Here is a 13,974-nt window from a genome sequence, read left to right as displayed (position 1 = left end):
TCTAAAGTTGTGGGTGAGTGATGAACCACCAATAGGAGAGAGAGAGAGAGAGAGAGAGAGAGAGAGAGAGAGAGAGAGAGAGAGAGCCAAGGATGGCCCAGAAGGGGCTCCATGTGGACAGCAGATGACTTGGTAACAGAAGTGCAGCACAGGATTCCCTGGGACTGAGGAAGCCTTGCAGAGGTCGGTGATGCCACAGTGCCACAGGCGCTGTGGGCAAAGCAGGGAACGGCCCGCCTGCCAGAATCCAAGGACCAACAGGACCATAGAGAGTCAAAGCATGCAGGGAACGTCCCAGCTCACACTGAAAGAATGCACCTACACGCGCACACATGCACGTGAACTCATGCCTCCTGTCAACGAGAAGCGTCTGGATTTTCCAGTGTTCTCTCCATTGACTAACCCAGGCAGGTCAAAGCGGTGTTTGATGGAGGAAAAGGGGACAGAAAGCTGTGCAAAGGCATTGTCAACAGGGCTGATGAGGAGATGGCTCAGTTGGTGCTTGCCACACAAGGTCTTGGGTTCAATACGTGGCACCTGTATAAAAAGCTGGTGGTCCCCGCTAAGAATGCCAGTCCAGGGAAGACAGTAGTAATTCCTGCAGCACCCTAACTGCCAGCCAGCCAGCCTTGCCTAATTAGCAAGAGACTCTGCCCCCCAAAACCAAGGTAGCAGGCTCCTGAGGAACAACACCCTAAACTGGTCTCTGATTTACATAAACACACACACACACACACACACACACACATCTACTCATTGCAAACATCCCCCTTGTACCACTATGTGCTAGGGGAGAAAATACCACCACATCCTTGCCCACACAGCTTCTCCATGGAGAGAGAATCCTAGCACTCACTAAGGGAGGGAGGGGGAGGCAGGAGGACCAAGGAGTCTGGGTTTCTGCAGTCAAATCTGGCCCAGAGTTCCCATGTAAAGAAGGGTGACTGACTGCTCTGTCAAGTTTGAGAAACAGGAAAAGAGGTATTTCTGAAGCAGTGGAGGGGCCCAGCACAGGTTGGACTCTGGGGAGAGTGGAGTTCAGGAGGGCCTGGTGGGTATGCTTGTCATTCCAGCTACCCAAGGGGCTGAGGCAGGAGGATGGAAATACCCATTCAAGGCCTGCCTGAGCTACAGAGGAAACATAAGTCTCTATGTTCCCCGTTCCCTGCTCCTCTCCACCCCACTCCCCACCCCCCACATAGGGAAATCCTAGGCTGGGGGTGTGGCATAGGGATTGCAAGGTATGTATGAACCCCTGGGGTTAACCCTCAGGACTGCAATAAGCCCATAATCTATTCCCCAGCTACTAGATCCCTTATTACTTGTGGCTTCTTCAGGCCATGTGGTTCTGCTCCATCTTCCTTCCTCCTCCTCTTCCTCCATCTTTCCCTACCCTTCCTCTACTCTCTAAGACCTCCAGCCCCACCTTTCCCTTCCATTGTCCAACCACAGGCTCTAGCCTTTATTTGACCAGTTAGAATGGGGGAGAAGGGTCACATGAAATTTCCTGAATACTTGACCCATTCTTCATCCGGGCAGCCTCGCTTGAGGAAACAGAATTAACATCACAATATAAACCCAGGGCAACCCACACAACTTTAACCTCAGCTCTCAGGAGACAAAGATAGGCAGATCTCTGTGATCTCAGTTGGAGGCTAGCCTTGGTCTACAGAGCAAGTTCCAAGACAGCCAGGGCTACACAGTGAAACACTGTCTTGAAAAACCAAAAGGTCTTTCTTGGAAAATACATACTGGAAACGCTAGACTTGGAACTAAGGGGTCAGAATTTTGGAGTGGGGCTTATATACCTACATTTTAAACAAGCACCTCAATTCTTATGACTTTAGCCAGGGTCTTGTGCCATCCCTAATATATACCACTGAGTAGGTGCCTGATGGCTGGGTATTTGTTGAATGAGTGCATGATTGTTACCCATAATATTGATCACTGACTGATCTTAGATTTCCTAAGGGGAGATGCTTGTTGGTTATTTGACCCCCCCCCACCTCCCCACTCCCAACCCCCATACCTCCTCCCACCCACCACCCACCCCGCCTTCTGTGGCTGTGGCTGGGAGCAACCCAAAGCTGCTAAAAGAGGCTGGACCTCTATTGGAGGTGAATTATCCCAGCCCCGCCTCTACCTCCGGCGGGATGCTGTCCTCCGAGTCCGAGCTGTCCTCATAGGCGCTGCCACCACCCGCCTCCAGGTTCATCTGTAACAGCTGGTCTATGGTGGCGTCCACCGCTCCGCTGTTGGCACGCAGCACGCACTCGATGATGTCGTAGTCCATGTTAGGAAACATAGTCTTGAAGTCGTCCATGGCCTGGTTGAACTCGAGGCGGCGCACCTGGCGTGCCGGCCGGCTGTTGTTGAGCTCCTGAGGGGCAGTGCTGCCATCTCCAGCCCCCGTCCCGGCCCCGCGAGCCCCGGTGGCCCCGCCACCGCCGCTGCCGCTGCTGCTCCTGCGAAACAGGCTGGTCATCTTGCAGAGCCGCTGCGGGAGAATGTTTCCAACAAACCGAGAAGCCGCTGGCCCGGGGTCCCTCCGTCGTCGGCCACTTGCTTGCTCTGCAGGCTCCGAAGACTCACTGTAGTGCTTCCTCCTGGAGGGAATGCACGGCCCGGGCTAGGGGACAGGAGCCAGGATGGTGGCGGCATGCGGACCTCGACCAGGCTTTAGATGGACTCCAGATCATCCACATCCTCGAATCATCCTGGCACAGGGGGCTGCAACGGACTGACTGATGGTGTCACCTGAAATGAGGGACAGAGTCAGGAGCTGAAGCAAACGAACCTGAACTCTTTGGTGGTCAGCTGTTAGGAAATGAGGGTGACTGAAACCTAGCCTAGGAAGATCTGTTTCTGTTCTCCCTAGATTGGATGCTGGAGATAGAACCCGGAACTTTGTGCATGATAGGCATGTTAATATGTAAATAGACACACACACATATATATACATATATGTATATATATACACACATATATACATGTATGCTTATATACACATGTATACATATATAATCTTTCCCTATTTCTTTATTTTGTTTTCATTTTTGTTGTTATTTTGAGATAGGGTCTCATCTAGCTCATATTGACTTCAAACTCAAAGTATAGCTGAGGCTGTCCTTGAACTCCCTCTGTAGACCAGGCTGGCCTCCAACTCACAAAGACCCTCATGCCTCTGCCTCCTGAGTGCTGGGATCAAAGGTGTGCACCATCATTGCATAGCTTGTCTTAAACCCTTAATCCCCGTGCCTCAGCCTTCTACAGTCCTGAATGAGCCTTCCAAGGGCTGGGATTACAGGCATACACCACCATACTGAGCTTCCCAAACCTTTCCAGAGGAATCCTGTACTTCCAAGTCTTGTTCATGCTCCATCACAGACCCAGTTCCCTGCCACAGTTAACCTAGCCGGTCCCCAAGGCTATCACAAGGATGTGCGGACAGGCAGGACTGTAAGACAAGCATGATTAGGGACTGAAATCTACAACAGAACACCACGTGGCCCTCTCAGAGCCTGGCATAGAAATGGTAACTAAGGTGATGTCACTGGTAGTGTAGACAAAGGAGACAAGAATGTCTGAAAGCACTCTGTCCTGGGCTGGGGCTGCAGTTCACTGGGTGAAGTGTTTGCCTCACATGCATGAAGTCCTTAATTGGATTCCCACCACAGAATAAAACCTGACTAGGTGAGGCAGGAGGGTAAGCCCAGCACTCCCACCTCCTGGGAGGCAGACACCGGAGGATGAGGAATTCGAGGTCATCCTTGATGTTTTTGGTCAGCTTGGACTAGATAGAGAGTTTGTCTCAAAGAACCAAAACCTGGAGCCAGTGAGTGAGATAGCTCAGTGGGTAAAGGCACTTGCCATGAAGCCCAATGGCCAGAGTTTAATCCCTGGCATCCTCGTGGTGAAGGGAGACAACTGACTCCTACAAATTGTCCCTTGACTTGCGTGTGCACGTGTACATGCATGTGTGTGTGTGCGCGCACACATACACACACACACACTGCAAAGCAATAAAAAAAAAAAGTCTGGCCCTGACTTTCTCCATCTTATCCCAAGACTGAATTGGTTCAGCAACTTGTAGAACAGTGTCAGGGTCTCACTCTGTAGCCCCCAACTGTCCCCATCATTCTGTAGTCCCCACTGTCCCCAAGCTCAGGCTTCCTTTGCCTCTGCCTCCTTGCCACGGTACTGTCACATGAAGCGCCTCTAAAGGTATTCTTAAAGCTTGATGAACCAAATGCAGACCTAGTCTCTGTTTTCTAGGATGGGAGCCATGGCTTTAACCAGGGATGGAGAAAGTGTCCCGGGAGCAAATCCTTGTCACACACAGAGTGGCCGTGTACTGACCGCCATGACAGAAAAGATCGGATCAGAGGGAAGCAGGAACGATATGGCAGTGGGGAGGCCCTCCACCCAGGATGGGAAGATCCATCGATGCATCGATACAAACCTTCAGGTCAGAGCTCATACTCAGGAAGTGGCTTCAAGTACCTAAGACACTGAGGTCTTAACACCTTACTCCCCTTCTTCTCAAAAGGACATGAACATTCTTTTGTTTGTTGCTCTTTTCAAGACAGGGTTTCTCTGTTTAACCCTTGCTATCCTGGTACTCTCTCTGTAGACCAGGCTGGACTTGAACTCACAGAGATCCACCGACTAACTCTACCTCCCAAGTGCTGGAAGTAAAGGCGTGTGCCACCACTGCCACCTGGAAGACATAATATTCTTAAGGAATCCTATTCTGGGTGCCTGCCTATTTCCAGAGAGGTGGATTGGATGGGACCTTAAAAACTTTTTAAAAATTACATTTATTTTGTGTGTAGGGGGGAGGGAGGTCGTGACACACATGTGTGTCAGAGGACCAACTCCTGGGGTTGGTTCTCTCCTTCCACCATGTAGGTGGGTCCTGAAGATCAAACTCAAGTCACCAGTCTTTTTTTTTGTTGTTTTAAAGATGTATTTATTTATTATATTTAAGTACACTGTAGCTGTCTTCAGACACTCCAGAAGAGAGTGTCAGATCTTGTTACAGATGGTTATGAGCCACCATGTGGTTGCTGGGATTTGAACTCTGGACCTTCGGAAGAGCAGTCGGGTGCTCTTACCCACTGAGCCATCTCACCAGCCCCTCAAGTCACCAGTCTTATTGGTAAGTGAAGTGCCTTTACCTCCTCAGACATCTTGAAGGCGTTTTGTCTACTTTTTTTTTTTTAAGACAGAGTGTCATGTAGTCCAGGCTATCCTTGAACTCACTATGTAGCTAAGGATGATCATGAACTCAGGATTTTCCTGCCTTCATTATCCAAGTGCTGAAATTATAGCCATATACCACTGTGCCCACCTGATGGGTTGGATTTGAAAGTGGGAAATTATAAGCATACAGGTTCTAAATAGCTAGTGGGCACTGAAGTCCCTTCCTGCCCTGAGAGAACTCACTTAATGAGATCATGTGCCTATACCATGTGTAGGTATGGTATCTGATTCTGACACATGTTACCATATGCATAAGCTTACTTTGCTATGTAATTAAACCATAACTTCTACCATACTACTATGATAAGCTACTTAATGGCACGTTGTGAGCATTGTCCCACATCACAACAGATCACCTCATCAAGTGACATGCTTGCCAGCTGAGTGAACCCGAATTTACCATCCCACTGCCTCTATGTCCTGCCTGCCCAGAGGAGCAAGTCATGGCCAAGGGAGGCCAGAGTCATGTCACAAGGGTGGCCTTGGATGATCAGTCTAGGAATTCGGTTGTCAGAATGAGTCCAAGAAAGTTGCCAAATACATACGGCCTTCTCTCCCCTCCTGCCCACCCCTACCGTAGAAGGTCTGAGGCAATTCAGTGGTTCTGTCAAGAGCACTCTACTCTGGAGGCCTAAACTCAAGTCTCTAACCTCTGGGCTACCAGGCCCCAGAAGCCAAGCCCTGATGATATTACACATGAGGTCAGAGGCTCTGGTTAAGGCCCCTGAGAATACACTACCACCTCCCTGCCCCGAGTGTAATTCAGACAGGAAGATTAGAGACCAGGCTTGTCACTCTGCCAAGGGCAACTCCATGAAGAGAAAGAGGAAAAATAGTGGGCTCACATTTATTCCATGAACCCTCTCTCACGGGTCTCTGAGTGTTGAGATACCCCTGCAAGGCATAACTGACTGTTTACTCTTCTGTGGGGATTCCTGTTCCCTTGTGGCCCAGGGCCCTGCTCTTAGGGGCTTACACTGTTTCCATGCAGAGGAAGCAAACTGGCCCTCAGCCTGTGGTGGAGTGTGGCAGACTGCCCTTGAGGCTGGGGTAGGAATGTGTGGCTGCACTGCCCCGTGGAAGGGAAAGAGGGAGGCTACGGGGGCTCTTTCCCAGTCCCTGGCTATCAACCCAGGGATTCCTCCAGATCACTGATGGATACGTGGATTCTCCTGGCACAAGCCAAGCCCTGAGGCCTCTGCAGCAGGACACACCCTGGTTCAGGTGACCACCCAAACCTGCCCCTGCAACTGTGTCCCCATGTCAGCACAGTTGGAGAGGCAGAAAGGAGCTCACAGACATGACGTGGGCCATGGAAAAGCCTAGCGCTTTCCACCAAGGCAGCTCTGTGGGTTTGGAGAAAGTAGTTCAGAAACAGGAAGCCGGGGAAACGGGATCTGGTGAACAGGCACGCCTCAGAGACACCCAGGCTGCTGTAACTAGCACCAGGTAGGGGCTCGCATTGTCCTTTCTATTCCTTGCCAAACTTAAAGCCAGCCTGAGGCCAGGGCTGAGGAATGTTAGATGCAGGGAAAAAAGAAATCACCAAGTCACACTGCCTTTTGTAACAAATCCTGCTACAAAAACAAAAACAAAACAAAACAAAACAAAAACGGTTTAAAACGAATGAAAGAAAGGAGGTGTGCAGATGACCTGGGCTTATGAACTTGCACGGGACAATTTCCCCTGTCACCTCTACTGAAGTGCCCCTCATCGTTATTATAATTCTCCAGCCCATCTCCACTTTGTAATGAACGGTAGGAATCGTTCAGTGAAGTCGAGTGACTTGTCCAAAACCACACAGCTAGTGGGTTCGTAGAAAAACCGGAATTGGCATCCCTACCTCCCGAGAGCTAACATGCCAAGTAAGGCTTGCAGGGCTGAGAGCCAAGAAGCCCGAGAAATGCAGCCACGTGTGCCTGGGTTTAGGACATTCCATCAAAGGAAACATGACCCAGACAGAACGGGGGAGGTCTGCTGGCATTGCCCCAGACCTGGCTACGTGACCTTGGAGAGAGCAGGTTGTCTCTTTGAACCGGCTGCTCATGTGGGCAAGAAAACAGGAAGGTAATCCCTGAGGAGCTGGGATGGAGGAAGTGAATCAAACCGGCTGGGCCCGTTAGACCTCTCCCTGGGCGAGTGGGTGTGGGTGACCTCAGGACCTGGAAGCAGAAACTTCATACCTGTCCTCCCCCGGGGGCCCTGAGAGCCAGGCCCCGAGCCACCCTCTCCCAACTTCCAACTGGAGTGTGAGAAGCGGCAAGGCCTGAGTCGTCACTTGGAGCCTGGCCCAGGGAGGTGGGCAGGCTGCCCCGGTGTGGCTCAGCCAGCCTTGTCCAAGGTCAAAACAGCCAGCCTCCTGCCTTAGGAAGGCCTGTTCATGACCAGGTCTGCACCGGGGATAAGACAGTCTGAGGATCGGAGGGCTGGGCCCGCATGTGGGCCCTCCTAGGAGGGCCGTGTGGCTTGAGAAAGTGATTTCAGGACCCCGGACCTCCTCTTCCTCTCTGGCAGAAGCAGTGTGTGTGAGAGAGATGCTGTGATGGAACTTATCTGGGTTCCTAGGACGGAGGAAGTCCCTGCTGGGACGGGCTGTGGTGGGCTGTTCCGAGGCCTTGGTACCTCATGCTATACCCCCTGAGGAAATCCTGTGGCTTTAATATCTCCTGCCAGCTGCATGCTCGCTCCTGCTCTTGCCTTTTCTCCAGACCCTCCCTCCACACCACAACTATGCAACCTACTCTAGTCTCTGCCCAGATGCCCACCAGTAGCTCTGACAAAGTAGGTTGGTCCAGCCGTGCCTGGGTCTCCTGTCTATGCACCACCTCTGCCCGCGGAGGTCAAAGCCTGGAGACCATCTTTAAGAATGTATCCCTTACACCCTCCATTCAACCCACAACAATCCCATCTTCCTTGCTTTTTAGACCGTCCCTCGGGACCTGGTGGCTTCTTGTCCTCTGCCACCTCCCTGCCTCCTTGTGGACTGCATGTTATGGCCACTTGTCTTTCCTCACCTCCAAAGTCCCTGGCTGTTAGTCCTGAGACCACATCCCATGGACTTCACCATGGTCTACAAGATCCTTTGTGTTCCTGCCTTCAAATGTGTCTGTCTGGAGCTAAGCACGCAGCTCAGTCAGTAGGGTGCCTGTGTGTCACGCAGGAGGCTCTGGGTTCCATCCACGACACTGCATAAGCCAGGTGTGGTGGTGCAAGTTCGAAGCCAGAGTGGAACACAAGAAAAAAAAAAGTACAGGTGTATGCCCACAGGTACACCCGCAGAGACACAAGCAGACACATGTCGACACATACCGACCGACGTGACTGCCTTTAGTCCAGCCACCCTGAGCACTCTGTGCAGATCACTTTACCAACCTTCGGGGCTCTCTCGGCACCTTTTCTCCCTTCCTTCTGGTCCCTGCTGCATGATCAGGGGCTCTGCTCTGACAGCTCAGCCTGTCTTCCAGCGTTCCTTGACCTTTGCCCTGCTTTGTCATCCTCTGTCACAAACACCATATACAGTGCACTTCCCAGTGACCATCTTCTACACTAGATCAGCCATTTTAAGGGCAGATTTGCCACATCCAATGTGGAGTTCCCAGTGTCCCCAAAGCACCCAGGATAGTCAGCCTGTGCTAAGTGGATGAGCAGAGAAGCAACCGGTGGGGGAACACAGCAACCAACTATGGGCAGCCGCTTGGGTTCCGCAAGCTCTGTCTGTCTGTCTTCAGGACCTTCTCTCCTTGGCACACAATTCTGACAGCTACACCATCAGCCCCAGGGGTCGGGAGCCAGTGCCTCTCCCACAGCTGACCTGACTGCATTTTTCCCCAAGCTGGAACAGGGTCAACCTAGGAGTGTGGGGGTTAGAGGATGAGGAGCATTTGGAACATCTGGTCCACCTGCAATAATCTTAAGAAAACTCATTTCTTGCCTAGGAACCTTGCACAGCCCAGTGACACCAACAGGCAAGGCCACTAGGTGGTGTCCCAGGGCCCAGGCCACAGCGGCTCCTGGGAAAGGGCTAACCGCAGCTGCCCTCCCAGAACCTTGTTGTGCCCCACCCCCCACCCGCGGGACTGACGGGAGGACAGAAGAGCCACTGGATAGCACAGGCGTCTCAGAAAGGGGTGGGGGTAGGGATTGGGGTGCTCTCTCCTCAGCAGATGGAATTAATCCACCCAAGGCATTTTATCCTCCAGTGTCTACCCGGGCTGGGAACCCTGTGCAGAGCCTCGAGGCAAGCCATCAGACCTGAAGGGTGACATCTGTAGCCTGCCCACCTGGGAAGGGAAGGGGGGCCCAGGCTGACTGCTTCAGCAAGACTCCGCGATACCAGGGCCAGAGGGGTCAGAATGAGGTCACGTGGCTAAGTCCCAGGGAAACCTTAAGTGGGTGACGCGGCGGTGTGAACAGAGAAGCTGCTGGGCTCCGCAGCCGCCTCCTCATCCTATTGTCACCTCGGGACACCGTGGGGGTGGGTGCAGGGCAGTCTGAGGAGTTCTAAGGCTTCAGAACTGAAGAGGCTCGAAAAGGGAGGAGGGAGAGGTGGGTGAGCAAGAGGCAGAAGCTACGGTCTGTGTGTGTGTGTGTGTGTGTGTGCGCGCGCGCGCGCGCGCCGGCGTGTGTGCGGCCAAGCACCCTGGGGAGGAGGGGCAGCGCTGACAGAGCCGCCTTGTCCTCCGGCCCCTGCACAGGCTTGTTTTCTTCACAAGCTATTAATGTCGCTGTAGCTTCAAAAGCCGGGTGACCTTTAAATGCCGAGCCTCCTGCTCCCGCCCAGGGCTCGGAAACGGCTTAATGGATACTCAGCCCCAACGGTCACAGCTGCTGGGACGACAACAAAGCCTGCCTCATTCCCAGAGCCCCCAGAACTGCAGGGCAGCTACACCTGTGCCCATTCTCTAACCCAGCAACCAGAGCAAGAGGCCTGGTTGGACGTGGCAGGAGGAGGGAAACCCGAGGGAAAAACCACTGTTGCCACGCCCTGGTGTGTGACCTGGGTTGGTCCCTTACCTCTCTGTTAGTCATCTCTTTTTCACCTGTTAAACATGTGGATTTTTTTTTTTTTTTTTGAAAGCACTGGAGGGGAAAGGGGCGGGGAGTGGGGAGTGAGGGGGTGGGGTGTGTCCTGTAGAGATGGCTCCGCAGTTAAGTGTGTTTGCCGCAGTTAAGTGTGTTTGCCGCTCTTGCAGAGGACCAGCGTTCAGTTCCCAGCATCCATTAGCTGGCTCACAACCACTTGAAACTCCAATTCCAAGGGACCCAAAATCTTCATCAGGTCTCTGGGGGCCCCTGCATAAACATGGTATACACATAGGCACACAATACACATAAAGAAAAAAAAATTGAAGAAGAAGAAAAAGAAAAAAGACTCCCAAACTCTCTGCTAGGAAGAGGCATGGTTTCCAGGCTGGAGAGTTAGCAGGGTGAGAGGTTAGGCCATACCCAGGGCTGGCTACCACAGGGCACACCGCCTCTGCATCCCCTCCTTCTATCTGAGTGGACCTGCTCTGCTTTGTGAGAAGAACCTCGCCTGACTCTTCCCTCTCCTGCGTCAACACAAGTGACCGAGTCTGTAGCCACGTGCGTGCATCTGAGGGTGAGGCACCAGGGCAAAGGAAGTTAAGATCCCTCCCCCACGGGCAGATCTGGCCCTAGATCCTCAGCCAGCCCTTAGGACACTATCCTTCATCCCTGCCCTGACACTTAGCAGCCATAAAAGGCGCCCTGGGAGTCCAGTCCCCTCTTCCAACTTCGATGAAGCTCTGCAGGCATCCATAACACAACCAGCTCCTGTGTTAAGCTCACGGGTGGTGGCTCATACCTGTAAGCCCAGGATGAATACTAAATGGGCTGACACTGGGAGAACCCAGGATCAAGACAGAAAACAAAAGTATGTGTGTGGGGGTGGGGTGGGGTGGGTGGGTGCATGCCTTTAATCCTTGCATAAAGGGGCAAAGGAAGGAGGATCTCTGTGAGTTCAAGGCCACCCTGGTCTACAGAGTATAATCCTGTCTCATAAATAAATAAAGCCAGTGAGGTGCAGGTACCTGCCACCACCCCTAACATCCTGAGTCCCACCTTCAGTATCCACATGGTAGAAGTGAACTCATTTCTGCAGATTGTCCTCTGACCTTCATATGGGTGCTTGGGTGAGCTTAAACACACACACATACAGTAAAAATAAATCCAATGTAATAAAAGATACTACTATTTTTAAGGCCAGGTGTCATAGTTCACACCCTGCAATCCCAGCACTGAGGTTGAATCAGGCAGACCTCTGTGAGTTCAAGGCCAGCCTGACCTACATAGTGAGTTGCAGGTCAGCCAGGGCTACATAGTGAGACCCCTGTCTCCAACAAATGATAACAGCATCGTAGCCACAATGACTGACGCCCACCGCCTGAGCCTCGTTCCTCACCAGGCACCGTGGCAAAGGGCCTCACGTATATCAGTGTTCTTTATGCTTGCTGCAGTCCTACGCAGCAAATGCTCCCCCGCCCTCACCGACGGTATAGACGGAAAAGTGAGCTACAGAGAGTGAGACACTTGCTCAAGGTCACATGGCTACGTTGCCAAGCTGAAATCTGAACCCAAGCTGTCTGATTCCAGATTCAACGCAGCATCCGTCAGGCTGGACAGCCACTCTGCTCCCTGGCACAGACCACAGAATGGGCAGAGAAGGAGCACATGGCAAAGATCTCAAGACTGGGGGCAGCACTGAATCCTAGGGTGCAAACTAACCCTGGAGGAGCTGAGGAGGACCGGATAGGGGTCTTCCAGTTATGAAATAGTGTTCAAGTCCAGGGAGCAAGGGAAGAGAAGGTTGACGGTAAAGTTGTATCCAGAAGAACAGAAAGCTCACAAAACCTAGTTTTCTTACCAAGCTCCTATTCCCCTTCCCACCAAAGCTGTCAAGTTGCCTGAGAAACAGACTGTTTAGTACCAAAACCTGGGCGGGTTGAGGAATATTTCCACAACAGCTTCTCTCTCTATCAACAAACGCTGCCAACTCAGCCAACAGTTCAACTTTGGGCTGAGGAGATGAGACCTCATTGGGTGGAGAGGGGCTGCTCCCCACTCCACCCCAGGGACTGGCAGGAACATGTACATGCCTGAGATCAAGTGAAGCTGTCCAGACCCAGACCTGGAGAAGAGGTCACCGGCAGCTCAGGTGCAGGGCCAGGAAGCTGGTGCGGCTCCAGGAGTGAGCTCATGTTGGCCCGGGCCCAACCGTTTGAATAGAGGGGCCCGCAAGGTCTACAGATGAGCTCTGGAGTCTGGAGAGTGGCAGGGGCTCTCCGCAGCTGAGCACGTGAGCATGCCTGGAAAATCTAGCCCAAGTAACAGCAGGTGGGGGATGCTCGGTTCAGAACGGCAGAAGAGAGCCTAAGGATCCAAAGGTCCCGACCCATATCTCTACTTCACACACAGATGCACCCTGTGCTCCCACACACTGATTCAGGAATCCCACTTCTATGGAGTGTTCCTATACGGACCCAAGCCTAACATGGACAGAAAGCCGAGCCTTGTGGTCATGGGACAGCAGAAAATCAGAACTATTAGAAATTTCCTCCAGTAGGAGGTCAGTGAAATGACGGTCATCTGCATGTACACCTGCATGCCAGAAACGAATGTCAGATCCCATTATACATAGTTGTGAGCCACCATGTGGTTACTGGGATTTGAATTCGGGACCTCTGGAAGAGCAGCCAGTGCTCTTAACTAACTGAGCCATCTCTCCAGCCCCTCATGTCTCTTTTTGCTTGAGACTTAGAGGAGTAATCAGACCACCCGTGAGTTTAGTTGTGACACTGTAGTGTGCCATGGGGTTGAGGATGGTGAATGTCTGCACATGTGTATGGAGAGGGTCAGAGGGCTCTTAAGATTTTGTATACTTTCAAAATGTTTGTTCATTTATTTATTTGAAAATATGTAAAGAGCCCTAAGAACATCAAAAGACTAACAGTACCAGTGATTTTTCTCTGCTCATTTTGAGTAAGTATATTATCCACAATGGCCATCAGTTGTTTATTTTGATGCTGGAATTGAACCCAGGACCTCGGGCCTGATAAGTGTGTGCTATGTCAGTGAGCCACAATTCTGGCCCCTTGAGCTGCTTCTCTGATAATTATGATAAGATTACCTATGAGTGCACACTATGAACAGGCACTTGCTCAATGCCTGTTGTAAATCATCTCACCAAGTAACCGTAGTGAAACCATCACTCTACCCATTTTACAGATGAGGAAACTGAAGCTCAGAGAGGTTAACTGACTCACATAGGATCACATAGCAATGGAACCAGAATCTGAACCAACAGTTGGACACCGAAGTCCATGTTTTGCTGTCTCCAGCCTGCCACCTAAACTGAGGGTGATCTTAAGGGTCTCATCACCCTGCCCTCGCCTCCTAAATGCTGGGATCATAGGCATGTGCTGCCACACCTATTTCATGCAGGGCTGGGGATGACTGACCTTCTTGCATTAGGTAAAAGGAGCACTCTACCAGTTGGGCTGTTCTACCCACCTCTGCTATACCCTCTGCTATACCCTCTGCTATGCCCTCCACCTCTGCTATGCCCTCCACCTCTGCTATGCCCTCCACCTCTGCTATGCCCTCCACCTCTGCTATGCCCTCCACCTCTGCTATGCCCTCCACCCCTGCTATGCCCTCCACCTCTGCTATGCCCTCCACCTCTGCTATGCC

The 13,974-nt window shown here is 51.9% G+C and overlaps 1 protein-coding gene across 1 annotated transcript in view; it reads right to left on the bottom strand.

Annotated features, from left to right (window-relative positions):
- The window catches only part of Cuedc1 (CUE domain containing 1), a 93,774-nt gene that overhangs the window by 17,852 nt on the left and 61,948 nt on the right, over positions 1-13,974 (bottom strand). The window contains exon 2 of the mRNA XM_021212817.2: positions 2,144-2,757. Within this exon, the coding sequence (XP_021068476.1) occupies positions 2,144-2,485 (342 nt within the window). The 5' untranslated portion in view covers positions 2,486-2,757. The remainder of the gene's footprint in view (positions 1-2,143; positions 2,758-13,974) is intronic.

This window comes from Mus pahari, chromosome 14 (assembly GCF_900095145.1).
Source record: "Mus pahari chromosome 14, PAHARI_EIJ_v1.1, whole genome shotgun sequence".
Taxonomy (NCBI): Eukaryota; Metazoa; Chordata; class Mammalia; order Rodentia; family Muridae; genus Mus; species Mus pahari.
Note: the sequence above shows the minus strand (reverse complement) of the source record. Positions and strands in the feature narration are given on the sequence as shown.